Genomic DNA, 22,356 nt, shown 5'->3' on the forward strand with positions numbered 1-22,356 from the left:
ATGTACTTCACACACTGAAGCCGCCCAGTGACAGCACGCCACTCTATATACAGGCCGGACTTCCCGCCGTGCCTCCGTACTCAGACGGGCGACTGTGTGTAGAGTAGCGCATTGCCAGTAGTGTGTGAGATACATACCAGTCACTGTAGCGGCTTAGGAAGTGCATTTCTGGTATCTGAGCCCAATAGTGGAGGGCGGGACATACAGCACTCCTCCCAGGATGGCGGGACAGACCTCCAAATTCGGGACAGCCCCACTGAATCCGGGACAGTTGGAAGGCATGCATTTCCTATGATTTGGGGTTCAAATGTTGCTAAGTATGTGGTCCAAATGTAACGACTCATTTCCTGATATACAAGGATGTTAAATGTAAAACCGATACTAAAAAATGTACACAGCATGAAGTTTCCGAAAACAGTGCCACACCTGTCTACACGTGGTACTGCAAGTGAGGCACTGTTTCTAGAAAGAAGCAGCCATCGTTTGATAAACTGGTGAACCCCTTTAAGGTTTTGAGGCAAATTACAGACGGAAAAGTGAAAAAACCAAATGTGTTTTATTTAGAAAGCACACGGGTCATCTGTACATGGGAGTGATGGAGTAGGCGGGAGATGCGTCGTACAGATCCTCACTTGTCTGATGTACAGTGAGCCCTTCGCTGGATCCCACATCCTCCACGTTGAGTAGATCCTCGATGCTGTTATAAAAATCATGTAAAGAATTTTAAAAAAAGGAGACAGAATTCTTTATAAAACCCCTCGGCGCGGTCCCCGCCATTTCTTAAAGTGACATTCAATTTCTACGCCATTGTCTCTTTTCTGATTATCCGCCTCTGGTGACAAGTCAGCATACTGGTGAATGACGATCTGCCCTTGACTTTTGACTTCTTTTTTAGCCTTTTCGGATGTTTGAGCGATATTCCAAGTTCTTCCATTATGGCGTTGAAAGAAAGACACTGGTGATAGGAAAACAACATGTTATCAGACGCACTTCAGCGCAATCACAGGCTTCATCCTACTGGGTCATTTGATATAAAAAGCAGAAAATGGTTCACTTAAATATACGAACGTGTAATCTTAGATTTCCATCGGAGTGGTGCCATTTACAGATGTCTCGCCCTTCAGCTATAGGAAATGCGCCTCTATCAGAGGTGGTTATTAAATATCTACTGCATGTCACCCCATTTTTAGAAATGAAAAAGAGAGTTAGTTTTTGCATTACACATCATTTTTTTTTTGTTAGGCCACACCCCTTTTATATTAAGTCATGTACTTTATGTGCTATCACAGTAACCGCACCCTCAGCCCACCTCTAACAGTAATCATGCCCCTCAGTGACCCCTCACAGTAATAGTGCCCCTGAGTGTGCCCTTCACAGTTATAGTGCCCACTCATTAATAACTCCCAAGCATATGTAGGAGGGGGAGTGATGCCCTGCGCCCCCTCTTACTGTAGCAGCTCCTAGCTGCTCTGAAAGTGGCCCCATCCCCCAGTCAGGGACACTGACAGGGAGAAAAGAGTTCAGGCACTTTGTGCAGCGGAACTAAGCTCAGCCCCCACCCCCCAGTGATGTCACCACTTTGAATGCCAGCCAAAAAAGAAGTTCCACCCCTATGCTGAACTTTCTTGGCACCCTGGATGCCCTATATAAAAGGATTATGCTTCTGTGTCACTAAGAGGAGTATAGTGCAGGGACTGACTATGAGAGAGTATAGGGACTGTGGCTGAGAGCCTGCCTGTGAGGGGAAAGTGGCAGGGACTGTGGCTGAGAGCCTGCCTGTGAAGGGAGAGTTGCAGGGACTGTGGCTGAGAGCCTACCTGTGAAGGGAGAGTGGCAGGGACTGTGGCTGAGAGCCTGCCTGTGAAGGGAGAGTGGCAGGGACTGTGGCTGAGAGCCTGCCTGTGAGGGGAAAGTGGCAGGGACTGTGGCTGAGAGCCTGCCTGTGAAGGGAGAGTGGCAGGGACTGTGGCTGAGAGCCTGCCTGTGAAGGGAGAGTGGCAGGGACTGTGGCTGAGAGCCTGCCTGTGAGGGGAAAGTGGCAGGGACTGTGGCTGAGAGCCTGCCTGTGAAGGGAGAGTGGCAGGGACTGTGGCTGAGAGCCTACTTGTGCAGGGAAAGTGGCAGGGACTGTAAATGCATGCTGAGGTGCTGCTGGGAATTTTAGAGGGACGAGCAACAGTCTGCAGAGGAGTTGCTGCTGGAGAGATATGAAACAGCACAAATTGTTACCGGGTCCCCTGGATCTGAACTGCGCAGTTAGAGGCTGGCTGGAGCAAGCATTTGGGACAGCAACAAGGATTCCTGTGAGACCTAGTAGAAGATCACTCCTGTCCCTGGACTCGCCTAGCTCGATTGAATTGAGTACTACAATACGACTTACTGTAAGTTAAGCCGGCCTCAATCTGAGCGTGAGTGTGCACACCATTAGAGACAGGAATAGTCAAGTAAGAGGCCTGGTTTATAGTGAGATGCCACAATAAGGGACTTGGACTATTTAACAAATCGCTATCGCTTCCAGTTATGGACTGAAATAGTAGTACGAGAGTGTAAGCTTACCGGAGTTCTGACACTGTTACCAAGAGACTGTGCCACTGATAACAGAACATTAATCTTGTAGAAGCGATCTGTATGTTATGTGATTTATATCTTTGATTAACCGGGCTGATTTTTTTCGGCATTACTGTTATTTCATATTGTTCACAGATTATTGACCGTAGGGTTTATGTAGCTGTAGTTATAATCAGGTAAATCTAAGGTAAGTTAACCTGCTTGTCTCTTATTATAAGATCACTCATTTTCATTTCTTTGTTTGCAAATACACATTGAAAATTTTTGTAACTCCTGCTGCTGCATCGTATCCTGAATTTCATTATGATACCACCACCTGCGGCACATTCAATAATACCCCAATTTATGTAGCAAAATATTAAAACAGCCCATACTCACCTCTTTTGCACCCCTTGTTGCTCCTGTCCGTGCTGCTTCAGTTCTGTGAATTCTGCATAGTGTGATCATGTGATCACTGTGCCAAAGGTGGTACAGCTGAGGACAGTGATTGACCGTGGTAAATGTGTGCTAGAGAGCAAGCAATCACGCTACCCTGCAGTGAGTGAAGTATAGGCTATTTTTTAGTTTACTCCATTTCCAGCTGCCCCTGTGGGATATGTCATCTGTCTCCCAAGATGGTGGAACAGCCATCAAAATCCAGGACTGTCCCACCAAATCCAGGGTGGTTGGAAAACATGTCTACTGTATGAGATTCACTGTTTTAGGTTGTTTTCCTGTATTTTCCAGTTTCCTGTTTTTTCTAATACATCTGCTTGTGAATCTGCAAGTTCAGAGTTCAATGGGTGTTTCCTGCTCTCTCAGTGCTCTAGGCTATGTGCTTGTGTATCATGTTTTTGATATGCTACTGATATCAGAAGATGCTATTACTGGGAATCTGTTATGACAGATCACAAGGTTCCCTTCTACAGTTCAGGTCGTATGCAATATGCAAAACATAGGTCTTGCTTATCCTAATTAGTCTGATCTGACCATGTGGTCACATCATGAGCTGTTCTGCAAAATGATTATTAATTCTACTAATCATTAGGGTCTGTCTGATGGGTTCCCAACATTTTAACTTATCTTAAAGGGATTGTCCTATGCTCTCTGGATCCCCTCTGTAAGCTAGAGTGGAGAAACACTTTGTTGGAGCTGCTCCTACTATGGTGGACTTGGTGTGTCCATGCATTATATTGACAATCATTCATCTGAATGGCTGGTTGCAACTTGCCCCACATACCAATCCATTAAAGCTTAGCTGAGTATTGCCATATTGGATAGAACATGTATTTTTGGACTAAAAGATGCACTTTTTAGCAAGAAAAAAAACTTGCTAAAAACTGTATGGTTTTTTTGTCCAATGTCAGGAGGGTCTGTCAACACCAGACCCCTCTGACAGCTTCCATAATGACCATGGACAGCACTTTTGCACTGCAACTGACCATTATGACCACCAGGAAATACTTTACCTCCATTCGTAACTCCGGTCCAACTGCCGCTGATTATCACAGGCTCTGGGACTACTACTGGGACTAACAGGGGCCACTATTACTACTGCAGGCACTATCATACTGAAACCACTATCACTACTGGGGACACTATACGACTGGGGGCTACTATTATGACTGGGATCATATGGGGATACTGCTGCTACCGGAGGCACTATTAATATTGGCACCACTGAGGGCCACCATTACTACTGGGATCACTCTTACTACTGGGACCAACAGGGGCTACTATTACTACAGGGGGCACTATTACCACTTCGGGCCACTGTTACTACTAGGACTGCTGGGGGCACTATACTACTGGGGGCCACTATTGCTTTCTGGGACCACTTGGGGCTACTATTACTACTGCGGGCACTATTAATACTGGGACTACTGGGGGCCATTATTACTACTGAGTGTACAGAGAGGGGACATGATTACAATAGGGCCACAGAGAGGATATGACTACTATTGGGGCTGCTGTGGTTATCCAAGTCCACTTGAAACTAAACCCTCTACTTCTTTGGCCCAACAGAGAGCTTTTACTGAGTATAACCTATTTCCATGCTGTTTTCTGTTGCCTAAACCGGGGTGCATCTTATATTCCGAAATATACTGTGCCTCCTCACTGACCCGGGGGCCGGACGTGGGAGCTTTTAAATGAAAATTGATGTCAGAAATGCACAGATTTTTTGAAGTAAGCTGATGCCAGTACGCCTTGCCTTTTAGACACCGCATAAAGCTTAAGGTGGAGGTGAGACTGCAGTCCGCACGCTGCGGGGGGATATAATGAAGAGGTGCGAGGAGCAGGATGCTGAACGAGCGGCAGTAATACGATGAAATATCCATCTGAATATCGCGGCGGATGAGAAGCAATGGGAGCAGATCAGGTGTGGAATAATCAATTACTGCGAGTTGCAAAGCATCAGCTTTCATCATTCGCGGCGCCTGGTAAATGGGGCGCTCGGTATTTCAGCTGGCACAATGTCAGTATTTTTCTTCACTGCAGAAAAGGTTCTGCGACTGTTACTGTGCCAAGTAAATCAATATCCCAAACAATGCGATGCCCAAAGCTTACAGAGACGCGTTGTAAAAGAATAGCTGGCGTGGCGATATATACGGGGCGATTATAGACGGCGCTGCCTGTTAGATGGATATTTAAATAAGAAAGGAAATCATCAAACAGCGGGAATCAGAATCGTACACAGCGGGGACGGGCGTATGAAAAGGGTCGCTGGTGTGAAATGTCATTAAGTATATTACAATGGCGCATATGCATACTATGTGCGGAGTACACGCAAGAAGGGACGTTACTTCTTTATTACACCTCTGACTGGTTTGGACATTTCAGGAGTTGTGTTGTGCAAAAATCCAGAGAGGGGTCCCATAACACATCAACATCGGTCCCAATTATGGTGCAGTTCTGCTACCTGGGAAGCCCTGATCGCCCTAATAACAGAGGACGGTGAATCCCAACTTCTTTCAGCTCGCAGCATACCTCGGCAAAAAGTTATATCTCATGGCACCCTTGCACAAAAAAATCTCTTTCCCTTTTCCATGGCACCTCTAGGAGCTTCTCATGGCACAACAGGGGCGCACCTTGGTTAGGAACTACTGACATTCATGAATTCAATAAATGGCTGAGCACTGCCTGTGATTGGCTGAACGCTCAGCCAATCAGACACAGCCCTTTCAGCAGGCGGGGATTTTAAATTGCAGCAGTGCAGGGAGAACAAGCGGCTAGACGCGCCTGAGACCCAACAGCGGCGGAAGGTGAATATATATTTTTTTCATTTTTTTTACTACAGCTAGGGCTTATATTTAAAGCCCTTCCCCGAAAATCACTGCAGGGGTTGCTGGCAGGCCATTGCTTTCAATGCAGCCGCTGGCAGCAGCGGCGGCCCCATTGAGAGCAATGCTGCATGGAGCTTCATTCACGCGTGTTTTGGCACGTGCGTGGATGCACGGATTTGTGCGCACCTACGCACATGCAAATGCATGCTTGTGTGAACGAGGCCTGAAGGTGGGCATGGACTCAACAGAGCTGTACCAAAATTACAATGTATCCCCTATCCACAGGAACAGTAAAGACTGGCGATAACTTAGACTGCAGCTGCTAACCATTTAAACGACACTGTCAATCAAGATGAATGCCACCATCACCATTGTGGGTGTTGTTCAGGTGTCGGGGCATGTTGGGGCAATCTGAAGGCCCCCAGGGCTGCCAGGAATGATTGTCTATTATGATGAGCCTTTGGCAAGTCTTAATCTGATGTATTTCAGAATACAGTATAATGCAGTACTTTAATATTGCAGTATACTATATAAGTAATCAAATGAGAGTAAGTTCATGTTCCCTATAGGGAATAAAAAATAAGTAATATAAAGATTTTTTTTTAAATTATTACAGAGAATAAAAAATGCTAAAAGTTTAAAAACTCCCAGTTATTGCATAAAACATTAAATATCAAATAAAAACTAGTATCATGGCATCCATAAAGGTCAAAAGATGGCGACAGAAAGCAAATTTTTAGAAAACTGTTTTATTTTCATTTAGTACTAGCGGACATAAAATACTATATAAATTTGGTATCGCCATAATTGTACTGCTGCGCAGAATAAGACCAGGCTCGTGAGCGGAATCCGTTTTGGAGCTCCCGCAGCGGATGACAGCTGTGACCCTGCGTACGGCTGTTAATGTTCTCACGCAGGCAGTCATGCGCAGTACACCTGGGTTTTTTGTTTATATTTTCATGCCATCGCTTAGCGATGACGCAGGTATGCAGTTGCGTATGGGCTGCTGGTATATAGGTGACCCTAGAGAACAATGGGCTCTATGTCTCGTATATCCATGGTAAAACAGACATGCTGCATTATACTTTCCACCTGCGGATTAGGCAATTCCAATAAGCTAATGTGATCGGAACTGCATAAGTCGATGGATTTGATTGTCCGTGTATTACCGCGGATCATATGCTCGCGGAATCCGCAATACAGATGCGGTCATGTGAGACCGGCCTTACTGTAACGTCATTTTTACTGCACCGTGAACACCGTAAAAACAACCCCCACCCCCTAAAAATGGTGCAATTGAATTTTTTCGATTGCGCCCCAATTAAAAGTTTTAAAAAATTTCTCAGTCCACGGTAAGGTAGGTTAAATTGTAAAAAATACAACTCGCCTCGCAAAAAAAAACAAGCCGTCATGCAGCTACGTTACCGGAAAAATAAAAAAAGTTTAGATTTTTTGAAAGTGAGGAGGAAAATTGAAATTGAAAAATAAAAAATGTCGGCGTCCTCGAAGGACCGAGCCTTGTGCATCGAGCCATTGTGTAATCCACCCAACGCAGGAGCGCCGCGCTCGCCATCTTCAAAGTCAAAAATTAATTCTTACTTGAAAAACAGTTTCTTGTTCTATTAATAATAAAGAAAACAACAATGGCGCGAAGCTTCCTCTGAGTCGTCGTCTCTCCCTGTGATCACAGCGGGGGTGCTGATGAGGACTCGGTTACTGTTATCTCCAATTAGCTGTTTTACAGAACGTCTTCTCTATAATAAAAGGTTTCACGGAATAAAGAGCGACCAAATTAGTGGAAATATATGGAAATATTTAAAGTGGACCCGTCCCGTCCTCGCCTCAGCGGGGTTGCTGCACAGGCTCACAGCCGCCGCTCCAGAGACTCTACTGCAGATTTTCTTCTGTTTGTACTTACCATTACCCTCTACCGGCTCTATTGGATTTGGCACTTGGAATGTGTCAAATGGGTGGTAACCACCACTGTCAATGAAATCTGGTCCACCCAATGACAGTGAGCAAGAGGGGGAACCAAGTCTAAGGAGAGCCGATATGGGGGGAGGGGGTAAGTATAAACAAAAGAAGGGCTGCGATGGAGACAGCAGGACCGCGGCTGCAAAGCTACAGATGTAGCAAACGTTAACCTGACAAAAGGTGTTGTGACGTGATAATTTAAGGGGTTTCCCCATAAAGGTTAAATGGGTTACCATGGTGATGAGCAGACCTGCAACAATATATGTGACAATTTAGTCTTTTGCAACAATTTGTGCGACTTTTGAACAGGACACGCCCAAAGGATTGGTTATAGAGAGATAGATAGATATTAGATAGATAGATAGATAGATAGATAGATAGATAGATAGATAGATAGATAGATAGATAGATAGATAGATATTAGATAGATCGATAGATAGATAGGAGATAGATAGATAGATGGATAGATAGATATGAGATAGATAGATAGATAGATAGATAGATAGATAGATAGATAGATAGATAGATAGATAGATAGATAGATATGAGATAGACAGATATGAGATAGATAGGAGATAGATGGATAGATAGATATGAGATAGATAGATAGATAGATAGGAGATAGATAGATAGATAGATAGATAGATAGATAGATAGATAGATAGATAGATAGATAGATAGGAGATAGATAGATAGATAGATAGATAGATAGATAGATAGATATGAGATAGATAGGAGATAGATAGATAGATAGATAGATAGATAGATAGATAGATAGATAGATAGATAGATAGATAGATAGATAGGAGATAGATAGATAGATAGGAGATAGATAGATAGATAGATATGAGACAGATATAAGATAGATAGATAGATAGATATTAGATAGATAGATATGAGATAGATATGAGGAAGATAGATAAATATGAGATAGATAGATAGATATGAGATAGATGATAGATAGGTAGATAGATAGGAGATAGATAGATAGATAGATAGATAGATAGATAGATAGATAGATAGATAGATAGATAGGAGATAGATAGATAGATAGATAGATAGATAGATATGAGACAGATATAAGATAGATAGATAGATAGATATTAGATAGATAGATATGAGATAGATATGAGGAAGATAGATAAATATGAGATAGATAGATAGATATGAGATAGATGATAGATAGATAGATAGATAGATAGGGGATAGATAGATATTAGATAGATAGATAGATACGAGACAGATATAATATAGATAGATAGATATTAGATAGATAGATAGATAGATAGATAGATATTAGATAGATAGATAGATACGAGATAGATAGATAGATAGATAGATAGATATGAGATAGATATAAGATAGATAGATAGATATTAGATAGATAGATAGATATGAGACAGATATAAGATAGATAGATAGATAGATATTAGATAGATAGATATGAGATAGATATGAGGAAGATAGATAAATATGAGATAAATAGATAGATATGAGATAGATGATAGATAGATAGATAGATAGATATGAGACAGATAGATACGAGATAGATAGGAGATAGATAGATATTAGATAGATAGATATGAAACAGATACAAGATAGATAGATATTAGATAGATAGATTGATGGATTTATATTATTTAGATAGATATGAGATAGATAGATGGAAAGATACGAGATAGATAGATAGATAGGAGATAGATAGATATTAGATAGATAGATATTAGATAGATAGATATGAGACAGATATAATATAGATAGATAGATAGATAGATAGGAGATAGATAGATATTAGATAGATAGATAGATTGATGGATTTATAGATAGATAGATAGATAGATAGATAGGAGATAGATAGATAGATAGATAGATAGATAGATAGATAGATAGGAGATAGATAGATAGGAGATAGATAGATAGATAGATAGGAGATAGATAGATAGATAAATAGGAGATAGATAGGAGATAGATAGATAGATGATTGATTGATTTATAGATAGATATACAGATGATAAATAGATACATATGATGGATATTATATAGATATAAGATAGATAGATAGGAGATAGATAGATATTAGATAGATATAAGATAGATAAAAGATAGATAGATAGATAGATAGATGATAGATAGATAGATAGATAGATAGATAGATGATAGATCACACAGTTTTCTGTCTCTTCATGTATTTTATAGCTCTACAGAAAGGCGCTCGCTGCCTCTGATTGAGACCTTGGCTGATGCTGGCAGCGAGTTATTTAATGGACGTTTTGTAGGTTAGGAGGTCGTTCTTCCCTGGCAGCGGGTGTGAGTCCATTAATCAGCATCTGTGCTGTGTGCACCGTAGAGGAACGTTCAGGTGGAAATAACTATAGGGGAGAGAGATGCGCTATATTGGCACGTATGCCGGCGGCTCTCTGATGGTTCTTGTTCAATGCCGAGCAGACGTAACAGTAGATAAAAATACCTTCTTGTCTCCGGCTCGTTACGGCAGGCGGTGTGATGGTGCGGAGTGCGGCTGGTGCGCGCCAGGTCAAGACTGAAGATCAGGTCAATAAGCAGAAGTCTGCTAGCAGCACAGCTTCCTCGCCGTAATATGGTAGGACAGGTGTATGATGCCCAGTCACCAAAGGATCCGAGCCCAGGGTCCACTTCATCCACAGAAAACAGGTAGCGGTGACAGCAGAGAAGGTGCAAATAAAACCTTCCTTTACTCCTCCATAGTTTACATGCAACGTTTCGACTCCAAAGGAGCCTTTTTCACGCATGCTTCTATGCCGTCACCGCTACCTATTTTCTAAGACTGAAGATCAGGTCACATCTTTTACGGATTGTGATATTTAAAGTGTCTTGTTTCTTTGAGCTTTAGGGCTTGTTCACACGGACATAAACACATTTTTGATATGCAAGTACACCATGTTTTGGAGTGAACACAGTTCCAAATCCATAGTCGTACATTTAAAAGGTAACATTCCAGTTTCCTGCAACCACCACTAGGTATCGCACACTGATTTATCATATTATTGTATGATAGTATAATGTGATCTCTCAGGCTCCCCATAGTGGAGGCTGTTGGGGTTTGGAGTCTCCCTCTCTAACTTTGTGAACGATGCAAGCTCAGATAATATTATCTCCTTATCTTTCCTAGTAAATGGAGTCAGCATGGACAGTCCTTCCCGCCTGTTTCTTCTAAGCACAGATAAATCTTATCAATCACTGTAAATGATGTAGGCACAGATAGTGCTGTCTCCTTGACTCTCCTTATGAATGATGTGGGTACAGATAGTGCTGCCTCCCTGTCCCTCTCTAAAAATAATGTAGGTACACACAGTACTCCCTCCTTGTCTCTCCCTGTATATGGTGTAGGTATAGATAGTACTGCCTCCCTGTCTCTCCCTGTATATGGTGTAGGTATAGATAGTACTGCCTCCCTGTCTCTCCCTGTATATGGTGTAGGTATAGATAGTACTGCCTCCCTGTCTCTCCCTGTATATGGTGTAGGTATAGATAGTACTGCCTCCCTGTTTCTCCCTGTATATGGTGTAGGTATAGATAGTACTGCCTCCCTGTCTCTCCCTGTATATGGTGTAGGTATAGATAGTACTGCCTCCCTGTCTCTCCCAGTATATGGTGTAGGTATAGATAGTACTGCCTCCCTGTCTCTCCAAGTAATTTATATAGATACAGAGAGTGCTGCTTTCATATCTAATGTCAAACAGTACTGCTGTCCTGTCTCCTACTGTAAATGATGCACAGAGACAGATGTAGCCGCCCATTCAATGGCAGCTGTGTTAAGCAAATAGCATAGCCGCACCAACTCAGACTGAGCCGCGAATCATAAGTGCACTAACCCTTTACCGTGCGATGCATTAAGAGTGTTACATCTGTAGTACTGCCTTCCTTTCTCTACCGGTAAGTGATATAGTACAGATAGTACTGCTTCCCTGTCTCTCTCTGATAATGATGTAAGTACTGATAGTACTGCCTTCCTATTTCCTCCATTAATTATATGGGAACAGATAGTACCGCCATACTGTAAATGAATTAGGCATAAACTGTACTGTCTGTCTTTAAATGATGTAGTCTCAGGCAATACTGTTTCCCTGTCCCTCACTGTAAATTATGCAGACGAAGATGTAGCAAATCATTAACATTTAACACATTATGATAATGCAAGTAGTGTATTGGAATGCTGTAAAATGAGCACAGATAGTACAGCCTTCCTGTCTCTGCCCTTAAACAATGTAGGTACACAAAGTACCACCTTCCTGTCTCTCCCCTTAAATAATGTAGATACAGATAATACCACCTTCCTGTCTCTCCCCTTAAATAATGTAGGTACAGATAGCACCACCTTCCTGTCTCTCCCCTTAAATAATGTAGGTACAGATAGCACCACCTTCCTGTCTCTGCCCTTAAATAATGTAGGTACAGATAGCACCACCTTCCTGTCTCTCCCCTTAAATAATGTAGGTACAGATAGTACAGCCTTCCTGTCTCTCCCCTTAAATAATGTAGGTACAGATAGCACCACCTTCCTGTCTCTCCCCTTAAATAATGTAGGTACAGATAGTACAGCCTTCCTGTCTTTCCCCTTAAATAATTTAGGTACAGATAGTTTCACCTTCCTGTCTCTTCTCTTAAATAATGTAGGAACTGATGGTACAGCCACCCTGTGATGTACAGCAAGCACAGATAGTTGTAGCTCCCTGTAAATGAATTAGGCATAGACTGTACTACTTCTCTGTCTCTCCCCCCTGTAAATTCTGTAGTCTCAGACAATACAGTTTCCCTGTCTTTCACAGTGAAATATTATAGGCACAGATAGCACCACCTTCCTGTCTTTCCCCTTGAGTAATGTAGGTACAGATAGTACCACCTCCCGTCTGTCCCCTTAAATAATGTAGGTACAGATAGTACCACCTCCCGTCTGTCCCCTTAAATAATGTAGGTACAGATAGTACCACCTTCCTGTCTCTCCTTTTAAATAATGTAGGTACAGATAGTATTGCCTCCCTGTCTCTCCCCTTAAATAACGTAGGAACTGATGGTACAGCCACCCTGTAAGTAATGTGCAGTAAGCACAGATAGTTGTACAACCCTGCAAATGAATTAGGCATAGACTGTACCTGTAAATGATGTAGTCTCAAACAACACTGTTTCCCTGTCCTTCACAGTAAATGATGTAGGTACAGATAGTGCTGTCTCCCTGTCTCTAACTGTGAATAATGTAGGTACAGATAGTACCGCCTTCCTGTCTTTCCTTGTGGATATAGATACTGCTGCGTCTCTATGTCTCCTTTGTGGCTGGTCATGCTGCAATCTCTTATTTATTAACACTGAACTTCCCGATACAGAAGTCGGTGCCATAACCCGGCCCCTGGGCCCAGAATTGAGCGACTATTTCATAAACTAATTAGATTTTACTGCATTCTAATGTTAAAGGGACAATGTGTTGTTTTTTTTATTTTATTGGCCTTAAGTGCCCTGAATAACAAAAGTCAGCTCTTACTGTTCTCTGCCGAGCGCTCGGCGAGATTACTGCAGACAGTCAGGCTTTGGATGCTGGCGCGCTGATCGGTCTGGTTCACTGAAGTCAGAGGCCGACTTATCTGGATTGGGGCTTATGGGGAGAGAACATTTCATCCTCTAATTCCACAGTAAATGTAGCTGAGGTCATGCAATACAGCAAGAGGTTACAATAGCAGGCAGCAATACATATTACAGAAGCAAGCTATGAAAACTAGAAAGAGAGAGGTTATTGAGGATACGCCGGCTGTGGGTGTGAAGATCACCGGGGGAGACGGTATCTGCAATGTTCTCAATCACATATCATGCGTGAAATGTCATATGCTAGGTCCTGGGAATATGAAGTACACGTCACATAGAGGATACGGGCATATATAGAGGCTCAAGAACATAAAAGACACGTAGCAGATTGAAGAGGGGAGAGTGCTACCCTGCTCCCCTCTTACTACTGACAGCAGCCACTCTGGCTGTGCTAAGCTTTGTCCCCGTCAGGCAAGGGGGAAGTGGAGAAGGGAGAGGGTCATGCGCCGCTTCAGGCGCACAACCGAAGATAAAGGAGAGGGTCATGAGCCGCTTCAGGCGCACAACCGAAGATTCAGGCGCAGAAAACGCCAGAAAGTTACAGCACTTTAGAAGAGTTTTAAACATTGCCCCCCCCCCCCCCGAGGAAGCTTGAGCGAAACGCACGTCGGGTCGCAGGTCATAAGGTTGGCATTATTGATATCTTCATGCTCTTATCACTGCCCTGTACATGTAAATATGTACTATTTAATATGCTTATTTTATAATCATCACTCTTGTAAACAGGACTGTGATAGCACCGGGTATCCTTTGCATATATATGGGTCTTTATGAACAGGACGTGTTGAATGCCTTCCTTTTTCTGATGATTTATTTCTTTTTTTGGAAACTCGTCTCTTCTATAGTGTGATAGCAAAATATTATTCTATTTAATAAAATTAAAATTATGAACAGTTCCAAATATCAGTCCATTTTGGCCGACAACCTTCAGGCCTCGGCTAAAAAGATGAAAATTAATTTCACCTTTCAGCACAACAACAACCTAAAGCAGAGAATGGCTTCACCAGACGATGATCAAAGTGTTGGTTGGCCCAGTCAGAGCCCAGACCGGAATCCCATTGAAGATCTGTGGGTTGACCTGAAGGGGGTGCTACACACCAGATGCCCTCATAATCTGACAGATTTGGAGCCTTTATGCAAGGAAGAGTGGGCAAAGATTGCTATGTCAGGATGCGCCTTGCTGATAGACGCCTACGCAAAAAGGGTACATCAACAAAGTATTAGTTTTAGGGTGTGTATATTTATGCAACAGAATTTAGTTTCTTTTTTTTCCACCCTAAAAGATTTAAAGGGGTTGTCCCGCGCCGAAACGGGTTTTTTTTTTTTTTCAACCCCCCCCCCCCCCGTTCGGCGCGAGACAACCCCGATGCAGGGGTTAAAAAAGAACACCGGACAGCGCTTACCTGAATCCCCGCGCTCCGGTGACTTCTTACTTACCTGCTGAAGATGGCCGCCGGCATCTTCTCCCTCGGTGGACCGCAGGGCTTCTGTGCGGTCCATTGCCGATTCCAGCCTCCTGATTGGCTGGAATCGGCACGTGATGGGGCGGAGCTACACGGAGCCCAATTGAGAAAAAGAGAAGACCCGGACTGCGCAAGCGCGTCTAATTTGGCCATTAGACGGCGAAAATTAGTCGGCACCATGGAGACGAGGACGCTAGCAACTGAGCAGGTAAGTGAAAAACTTTTTATAACTTCTGTATGGCTCATAATTAATGCACAATGTACATTACAAAGTGCATTAATATGGCCATACAGAAGTGTATAACCCCACTTGCTGCCGCGGGACAACCCCTTTAAAGTTTGTTTCTTAAAGGAATTGTACAGCTAGCGGGTCACAATGAGGGTGGAAATAGACCTCAAATGATTCATCTTTGTCAGATTTTTTAGCTTAATGAAAACCGGGCAGGGGTGTGTAGACGTTTTATATCCGCTGTAAATCTACGGTAAAACTTAACAACTTACTTATTATTATTACACCCTTATTTACTTGCATTACTCTGTTCTTAAACATTTCATATTTTTGTAACTCCTTCTGCTGTATCGTATCCTGGATCTGTGATGTAGCATCACCACCCGCAACATGTCCTCAAGGGAGCTTACATGATAGACCGCTGCAGTCAGAGGGTGTGCAGATACTGCAAGAGATGTAACTCAAAACACAATGCAAAGACTACCCGGCTTTTGTAGGGTCGGACAAGTGCTCAGTTATCACATGCACCAAGAATTATTTTAAAACAGTATTGTTTTTAGATTCTTTCACTTTGGTGCATTATGTGAATACCTTATTGGGGTCTTTTCAACAAAACTCCCAGATTAAAGTCTAAATAAACTCGCCACTAGTCCTTATGGATTCATAGAGGTCCTGGTGGAATAACATGTCACCCATGCTGACATCACTGATAGTAGTGCTGACCAGTTATGTTCTGCCATGGTCATGTGACATGACGTTCTAATGGACCTTAGATCATCATGTCAGGATCTAAACACTGGAGCAGGACCAATGGATGCGGGTGGCTGGGGGTCCTTGGAGGACCAACAATGGACCAGTTCTCCTGACAGCTTCAGTTGGGGTTCCACCGCAGGCAGGACTGCTGTTAAGAATATGTGGACTCCTTTTAGTTAAATCATTAGAGCTCCTTGGACTTTTTCACTCTCCTCCCATCCTCTAACATAAACTGAACGACCCCTTATTACAGTCCTCGGACCTTTCACGATTGCTACTGACCTGTATGGAAATTATATCCGCAACCATAGAATCTCGTGACAAGAGAGGACAGTATACGGTTTCAGTAGATGTATATATGGGTACATGTACATCTGTGTACAGTTACATATACAGTATATCTCTATATGGTTGCAAATGGACTTGGATAACTTGGAGGCGGAAAAGTGGCAAATGAGGTTTAACACTGATAAATGTAAGGTTCTGCACATGAGCAGGAAATCCATGTCACCATTACACACTAAATGGGAAACCAATGGGGAACACTGACATGGAGAAGGACTTGGGGATTGTAGGTAACTGTAGGCTTAACTGGAGCAACCAGTGTCAGGCAGCTGCTGCCAAGGCAAATAGGATCATGGGTGCATCAGAAGAGGTCTAGGGGCGCATGACGAGAACATTGTTCTTGCTCTTTACAAGTCACTGGTCAGACCACACATGGAATATTGTGGACAGTTTTGGGCACCGGTACTCAAGAAGAACATATCAGAGCTTGAGCAGGTACAAAGGGGACAACTAAAGTAATAAATGGAATGGGCGGCCTACAATACCCAGAGAGGTCATCAAAATTGTGGTTAATTAGTTTAGAAAAAAGACAGCTGAGGGGCGACCTAATAACTATGTATAGATATATCAGGGATCAGTACAGAGATCTCTCCCATCATCTATTATACCCAGGACGGTAACAAGGGGGTGCTCTAATAACTATGTATAATATATCAGGGGTCAGTACAGAGATCTCTCCCATAATCTATTTATACTCAGGACTGTAACAAGGGGGTGCTCTAATAACTATGTATAGATATATCAGGGATCAGTACAGAGATCTCTCCCATCATCTATTATACCCAGGACTGTAACAAGAGGGCGCTCTAATAACTATGTATAATATATCAGGGGGCAGTACAGAGATCTCTCCCATCATCTATTATACCCAGGACTGTAACAAGGGGCGCTCTAATAACTATGTATAATATATCAGGGGTCAGTACAGAGATCTCTCTCATCATCTATTATACCCAGGACTGTAACAAGGGGGCGCTCTAATAACTATGTATAATATATCAGGGGGCAGTACAGAGATCTCTCTCATCATCTATTATACCCAGGACTGTAACAAGGGGCGCTCTAATAACTGTGTATAAATATATCAGGGGTCAGTACAGAGATCTCTTCTATCATCTATTTATACCCAGGACTGTAACAAGGGGGCGCTCTAATAACTATGTATAGATATATCAGAGGACAATACAGAGATCTCTACCACCATCTGTTATACTCAGGACTGTAACGAGGGGGCGCTCTAATAACTATGTATAGATATATCAGGGGTCAGTACAAAGATCTCTCCCATCATCTATTATACCCAGGACTGTAACAAGGGGGCGCTCTAATAACTATGTATAAATATATCAGGGGTCAGTACAGAGATCTCTCCCATCATCTATTATACACAGAAATGTAACAAGGGGGCGCTCTAATAACTATGTATAAATATATCAGGGGTCAGTACAGAGATCTCTCCCATCATCTATTATACACAGAAATGTAACAAGGGGGCGCTCTAATAACTGTGCAAAAATATATTAGGGGTCAGTACAGACATCTCTTTTATCATCTATTATACCCACGACTGTGACAAGTGGGTGCTCTAATAACTATGTATAAGATATCAGGGGTTAGTACAGAGATCTCTCCTATCATCTATTATACCCAGGACTGTAACAAGGGGGCGCTCTAATAACTATGTATGGATATATCAGGGTCAGTACAGAGATCTCTCCCATCATCTATTATACCCAAAACTGTAACAAGGAGGCACTCTAATAACTGTTCATAAATATATTAGGGGTCAGTACAGAGATCTCTCCTATCATCTATTATACCCAGGACTGTAACAAGGGGGTGCTCTAATAACTATGTATAATATATCAGGGGACAATACAGAGATCTCTCCCATCATCTATTATACCCAGAACTGAAACAAGGGGGCGCTCTAATAACTATGTATAATATATCAGGGGTCAATACAGAGATCTCTCCCATCATCTATTATACCCAGAACTGAAACAAGGGGGCGCTCTAATAACTATGTATAATATATCAGGGGTTAGTACAGAGATCTCTCCCATCATCTATTATACCCAGAACTGAAACAAGGGGGCGCTCTAATAACTATGTATAAATATATCAGGGGTCAGTACAGAGATCTCTCCCATCATCTATTATACACAGGACTGTAACAAGGGAGCGCTCTAATAACTATGTATAGATATATCAGGGGACAATACAGAGATCTCTCCCATCATCTATTATACCCAGGACTGTTACAAGGGGGCGCTCTAATAAGTATGTATAGATATATCAGGGGTCAGTACAGAGATCTCTCCCATCATCTATTATACACAGGACTGTAACAAGGGGGCACTCTAATAACTATGTATAGATATATCAGGGGACAATACAAAGATCTCTCCCATCATCTATTATACCCAGGACTGTGGCAAGGGGGCGCTCTCTACATCTAGAGGAAAGAATGTTACTACACCGACAAAGAGGGGGGTTGTTTACTGTAGGAGCAGTGAGACTATGGAACTCTCTGTCTGAGGATCTGGTGATGGAGAACTTACTAAAATAGTACAAGAGGGGCCTGGAGTGAAATAATGCTACATGTTATATCACTAATTACTCAGAAGGGTCAGTGATCTGGGGATTATTCAGATTGCCAGATTGAAGTTGAGAAGGGATTTTTAACCCCTAAAATGAGCAAAATTGGCTTTTTGCCTTCTTCTGGATTAACATGGGGGGTTGGGGGTGGTAATAGGCTGAACTGGATGAACATATATCTTTTTTCAGCCTAAAATACCATGTTACTAAGTTTTCCGTGGATCAGTTTCTGTGAATCCACATTAGATGGTAAAATCCGGCGACCGGAGCGACTTCCAACGAGGCCGGTCATCGGTGCTGGACTAGCCGGGGTCTCACTGACAACCGCAGTAACAGTGTGGAGAGTTTACCGACAAAGGCGTAATCAAGGAAAAACATCCAGCGAAAGGGGATCCAGTGGGTGGAAACAACTCGTTGCTAAAAGAAGTCGAGGAGGATGTCAGAAATGCAACGCTCCAACTAACGTGTCCGACCACACAACTCGCCGTTCCTTAGTACAGATAGGCAATAACAGCGGATGACCAGTTTAGCGCCATTGTGTCTAAGAGAAACAGAAAGACTCCAGCGGGAAAAGAGCGCAAAACTTGTATCACTGAGCAGTGGAGAAGCATCTCCTGGTCAGATGGGTCCAGATCTCTGTTGCTGGTGGGAGGTCAGAATTTGGCGCAAGCAACTTGAACCAATGACCCCTACCTGTCAGCTGGTGGAGGTATGGCGCAGGGAAGGTTTTCTTGGCACGCTCTGATTAGCTCTGATACCTGTGGATGGACGTAACGACGAATGACTGCGATTCTAAAGGCCAAAGGTTGTCCTATGTGCTACTATATGGGGGTCTCTACTAAAGCGGCTATTCATGGTATAATACACTGTGTACATTTAGGCACCCGGGAGATGATTATTTTGTTATAAGTCTCTATGGGAGGAAATGTAAGAGGGGACGATATGATCTTCATATTAAACTGATCAGAATATAGTTAACAGCGGTGGGAGATAATTGGGCCCCTTTTTTAGATGCAGTTACCCCCACTGACCCCTCTAATGGGGTAATGGACCTGCAGACCTCATCAGCTGCAGGAAAACAACCTCCATGTTTCTTACTCATTCTATCCTGGTCTTGGAGAATCATCCGCTGTCGGTTGTAAAGTGATATCAGACAATAAGTCCAATAACCCCGACTGTCCCAAAACAAAGCGAGGAGGAAACATCGGGGTGAACTAGAAAGGTGAAATTACATCATGAACGGTCAAAAGCTTTCCGGACCTGAGGTTTGGTCGGCGCGGGCCCGGGGGATTGGCTCATCTCTATTTCTACTCGGGAAGCTTTTACTACTAGTGGAGATGATAAATGTGCAGGATCGCTGTTACACGGAGCCAGCACTTAGAAGTGAGCGCTGCACCCGCAGACCTTTCCACTCTACGCAGCAATTACATCTGACCTTTCACAGATCAACACAACCTTTCCATTTGTTTTTTAAAATTGATCCATATTAAGACGTTTTTTTTCTACTGAGCTGAGAAATGATCTAAGATGAAGGTGAACTCTGCCCTTTCACTGCTCGCTTATTAGAAGGAACAAAACCAAGAGGAGCCGAGTTAATGGAGGACGTCCTGGCTGACTGCAGAACAGCTTCTGCCAATATGACTTGTATCCTACCATATTTCAGTGCGAAAAAATGGTCGTTGTCATCCGTATGAAGCTTCTGGAGAAGAGAGGTCCAAGCCGAGGAACTGGGGGCACCATGACACTTCTCCGGGGTGATTTGAATTTGGGGCTTCACAATATGGAAAAATAGAAGAGAGTAGGACAAGCCCATGGGACTCGAAATGGACTGGAGAAGAGGGGCGAACTTGGGCTGGGACTTCGGAGTAGGGATTGTGTTGTAGTAGTCTCGGACTGCAATACTGCACCTTGGTCTCATACCAGGAAGAGGAGGAGGAAGAAGAAGAGGAAGAAGAAGAAAAGGAAAATGAGGAAGAAGTAGAAGAATAACAATTAGAAGTAGAGGAGGAATAAGATGAAGAAGAGGGACGGAGGAGAAGAAATAATGACTCAGTGGTTAATATTGTTGCCTAATCTGACCAAGGGCAAGATCTGCATGAAGTTTATATGTTCTCTGTTGGTTAAATTACAAGGGCAAAATCTGTATGGAGTTAAATAAAGGATAATTACGAAGCACAGGAAGAACATGCAAACTCCATGCGCATGTTGTCAGCTTTAAATCTAAAGGCCCATTTAGACACAATGATTATTGCTCAAAATTCTCTCAAAAGCTGTCTTTTGAGCAATAATCGTTGTGTCTAAATGTGCCCATCTTTCAGTTTTCTGCCGAACAACAGCTTTCAGTTCTGCTTGAAAACCATAGTTGGGCAGCACAGCTGATGAGCAGGACTGCATGCTGTGCTCTGCCCATGGAGAGCTGATTACAGCTGATAACATTGCATCAGACCCACTGGCAGATCAAAGGAATGTAATCAAGGAACAGCGGGTGGTCTATTCCCTGAATACAGCTCCCGGTGAGGTGACTCACACACTACTAACTTGGTACTAATAGGCATTAGTACCAAGTAGGAGTTTATGCAAAATGATCGCTCAAAAGCCATCTTTTGAGCGATCAGCTTTGCAGTGTAAATGCAGCCTGAGGCCTCGGCATTGCAAAGCAAACAGTGCTAATTGCTGAGGCCTCAGGAGAAGAGGAGGCACCACCATGTAGCTGTGATCATTATTAATGGGGAAGGTTCGCTTCAAACAAATTCAAACTGAACCAATGTTTTTAAAAAATTTGATGAATTGGTTGAACTGAACTTTTAGAAAGTTCCCTCATCTCTAGTCTTTAACAAGTGATTAGGATTCAAATAGAGTTACCTCTGGAGCCCATTACCTGGCCAGAATATGGGCTTATGGGAAAATGCACTGGTACTCTGTTGGGCCAGTTTGACTTTGAGTTGAATACAGGGGTGTAGTGACACAGGGAATGTGACTATGACCTGGGCCAGAAGAGAAGGAGACCTACCTGGATCCTTGAGAGAGCACTGCTTTTCAACTAGATCCATATCCTGAAGACACAGAGTCAGTGAAAACTATGGGGGTGCACAAAGCCATGGGCTCCTTGCCCCAGTCAGGAGTTCTCAGGCTTCCAACTGGCGCAGGCAGCGTGATGATGTCACTGTCTTGTGCTACTGCTGATTGCTTGTTGTGGGAATGGCTGTTATGTAAGTTATTTTTCACTGGTACACAGGGGGCACTATCTGTATATGAGGGCACTATCGTATATACAAGCAGCAAGCTGGGGATGGGCAAGTCTAAAATTTGCTCTGGGGCTATTTGACTATAGTTACACCCAATGCATATAGTGGCATGAACACGAACCAAGTACGGTCTACCTCACTTCTCCTAAATGTACACTATGCCTCGGATATTGCGATTTAGGTGACAACTTTTTGGTTTTCCTCTTTTCTATTTAAACTCCTGGTATCTCGAATCAGATATAAAATGGGAGTGAATTGGTTTAGTTTTATTATTTCAGGATGTTTAAGTCACAATGATTTCCACA

At 42.9% G+C, this 22,356-nt stretch overlaps 1 protein-coding gene across 1 annotated transcript in view; it reads right to left on the reverse strand.

The window, feature by feature from the left end:
• Window positions 1-537: 537 nt before the first annotated feature.
• The window catches only part of GRIK1 (glutamate ionotropic receptor kainate type subunit 1), a 364,588-nt gene continuing 342,769 nt past the window's right edge, over window positions 538-22,356 (reverse strand). Inside the window, exon 17 of the mRNA XM_066599053.1 lies at window positions 538-955. Coding sequence (XP_066455150.1) covers window positions 800-955 — 156 coding nt within the window. The 3' untranslated portion in view covers window positions 538-799. The remainder of the gene's footprint in view (window positions 956-22,356) is intronic.

This window comes from Eleutherodactylus coqui, chromosome 4, assembly GCF_035609145.1.
Source record: "Eleutherodactylus coqui strain aEleCoq1 chromosome 4, aEleCoq1.hap1, whole genome shotgun sequence".
In the NCBI taxonomy this organism is placed as follows: Eukaryota; Metazoa; Chordata; class Amphibia; order Anura; family Eleutherodactylidae; genus Eleutherodactylus; species Eleutherodactylus coqui.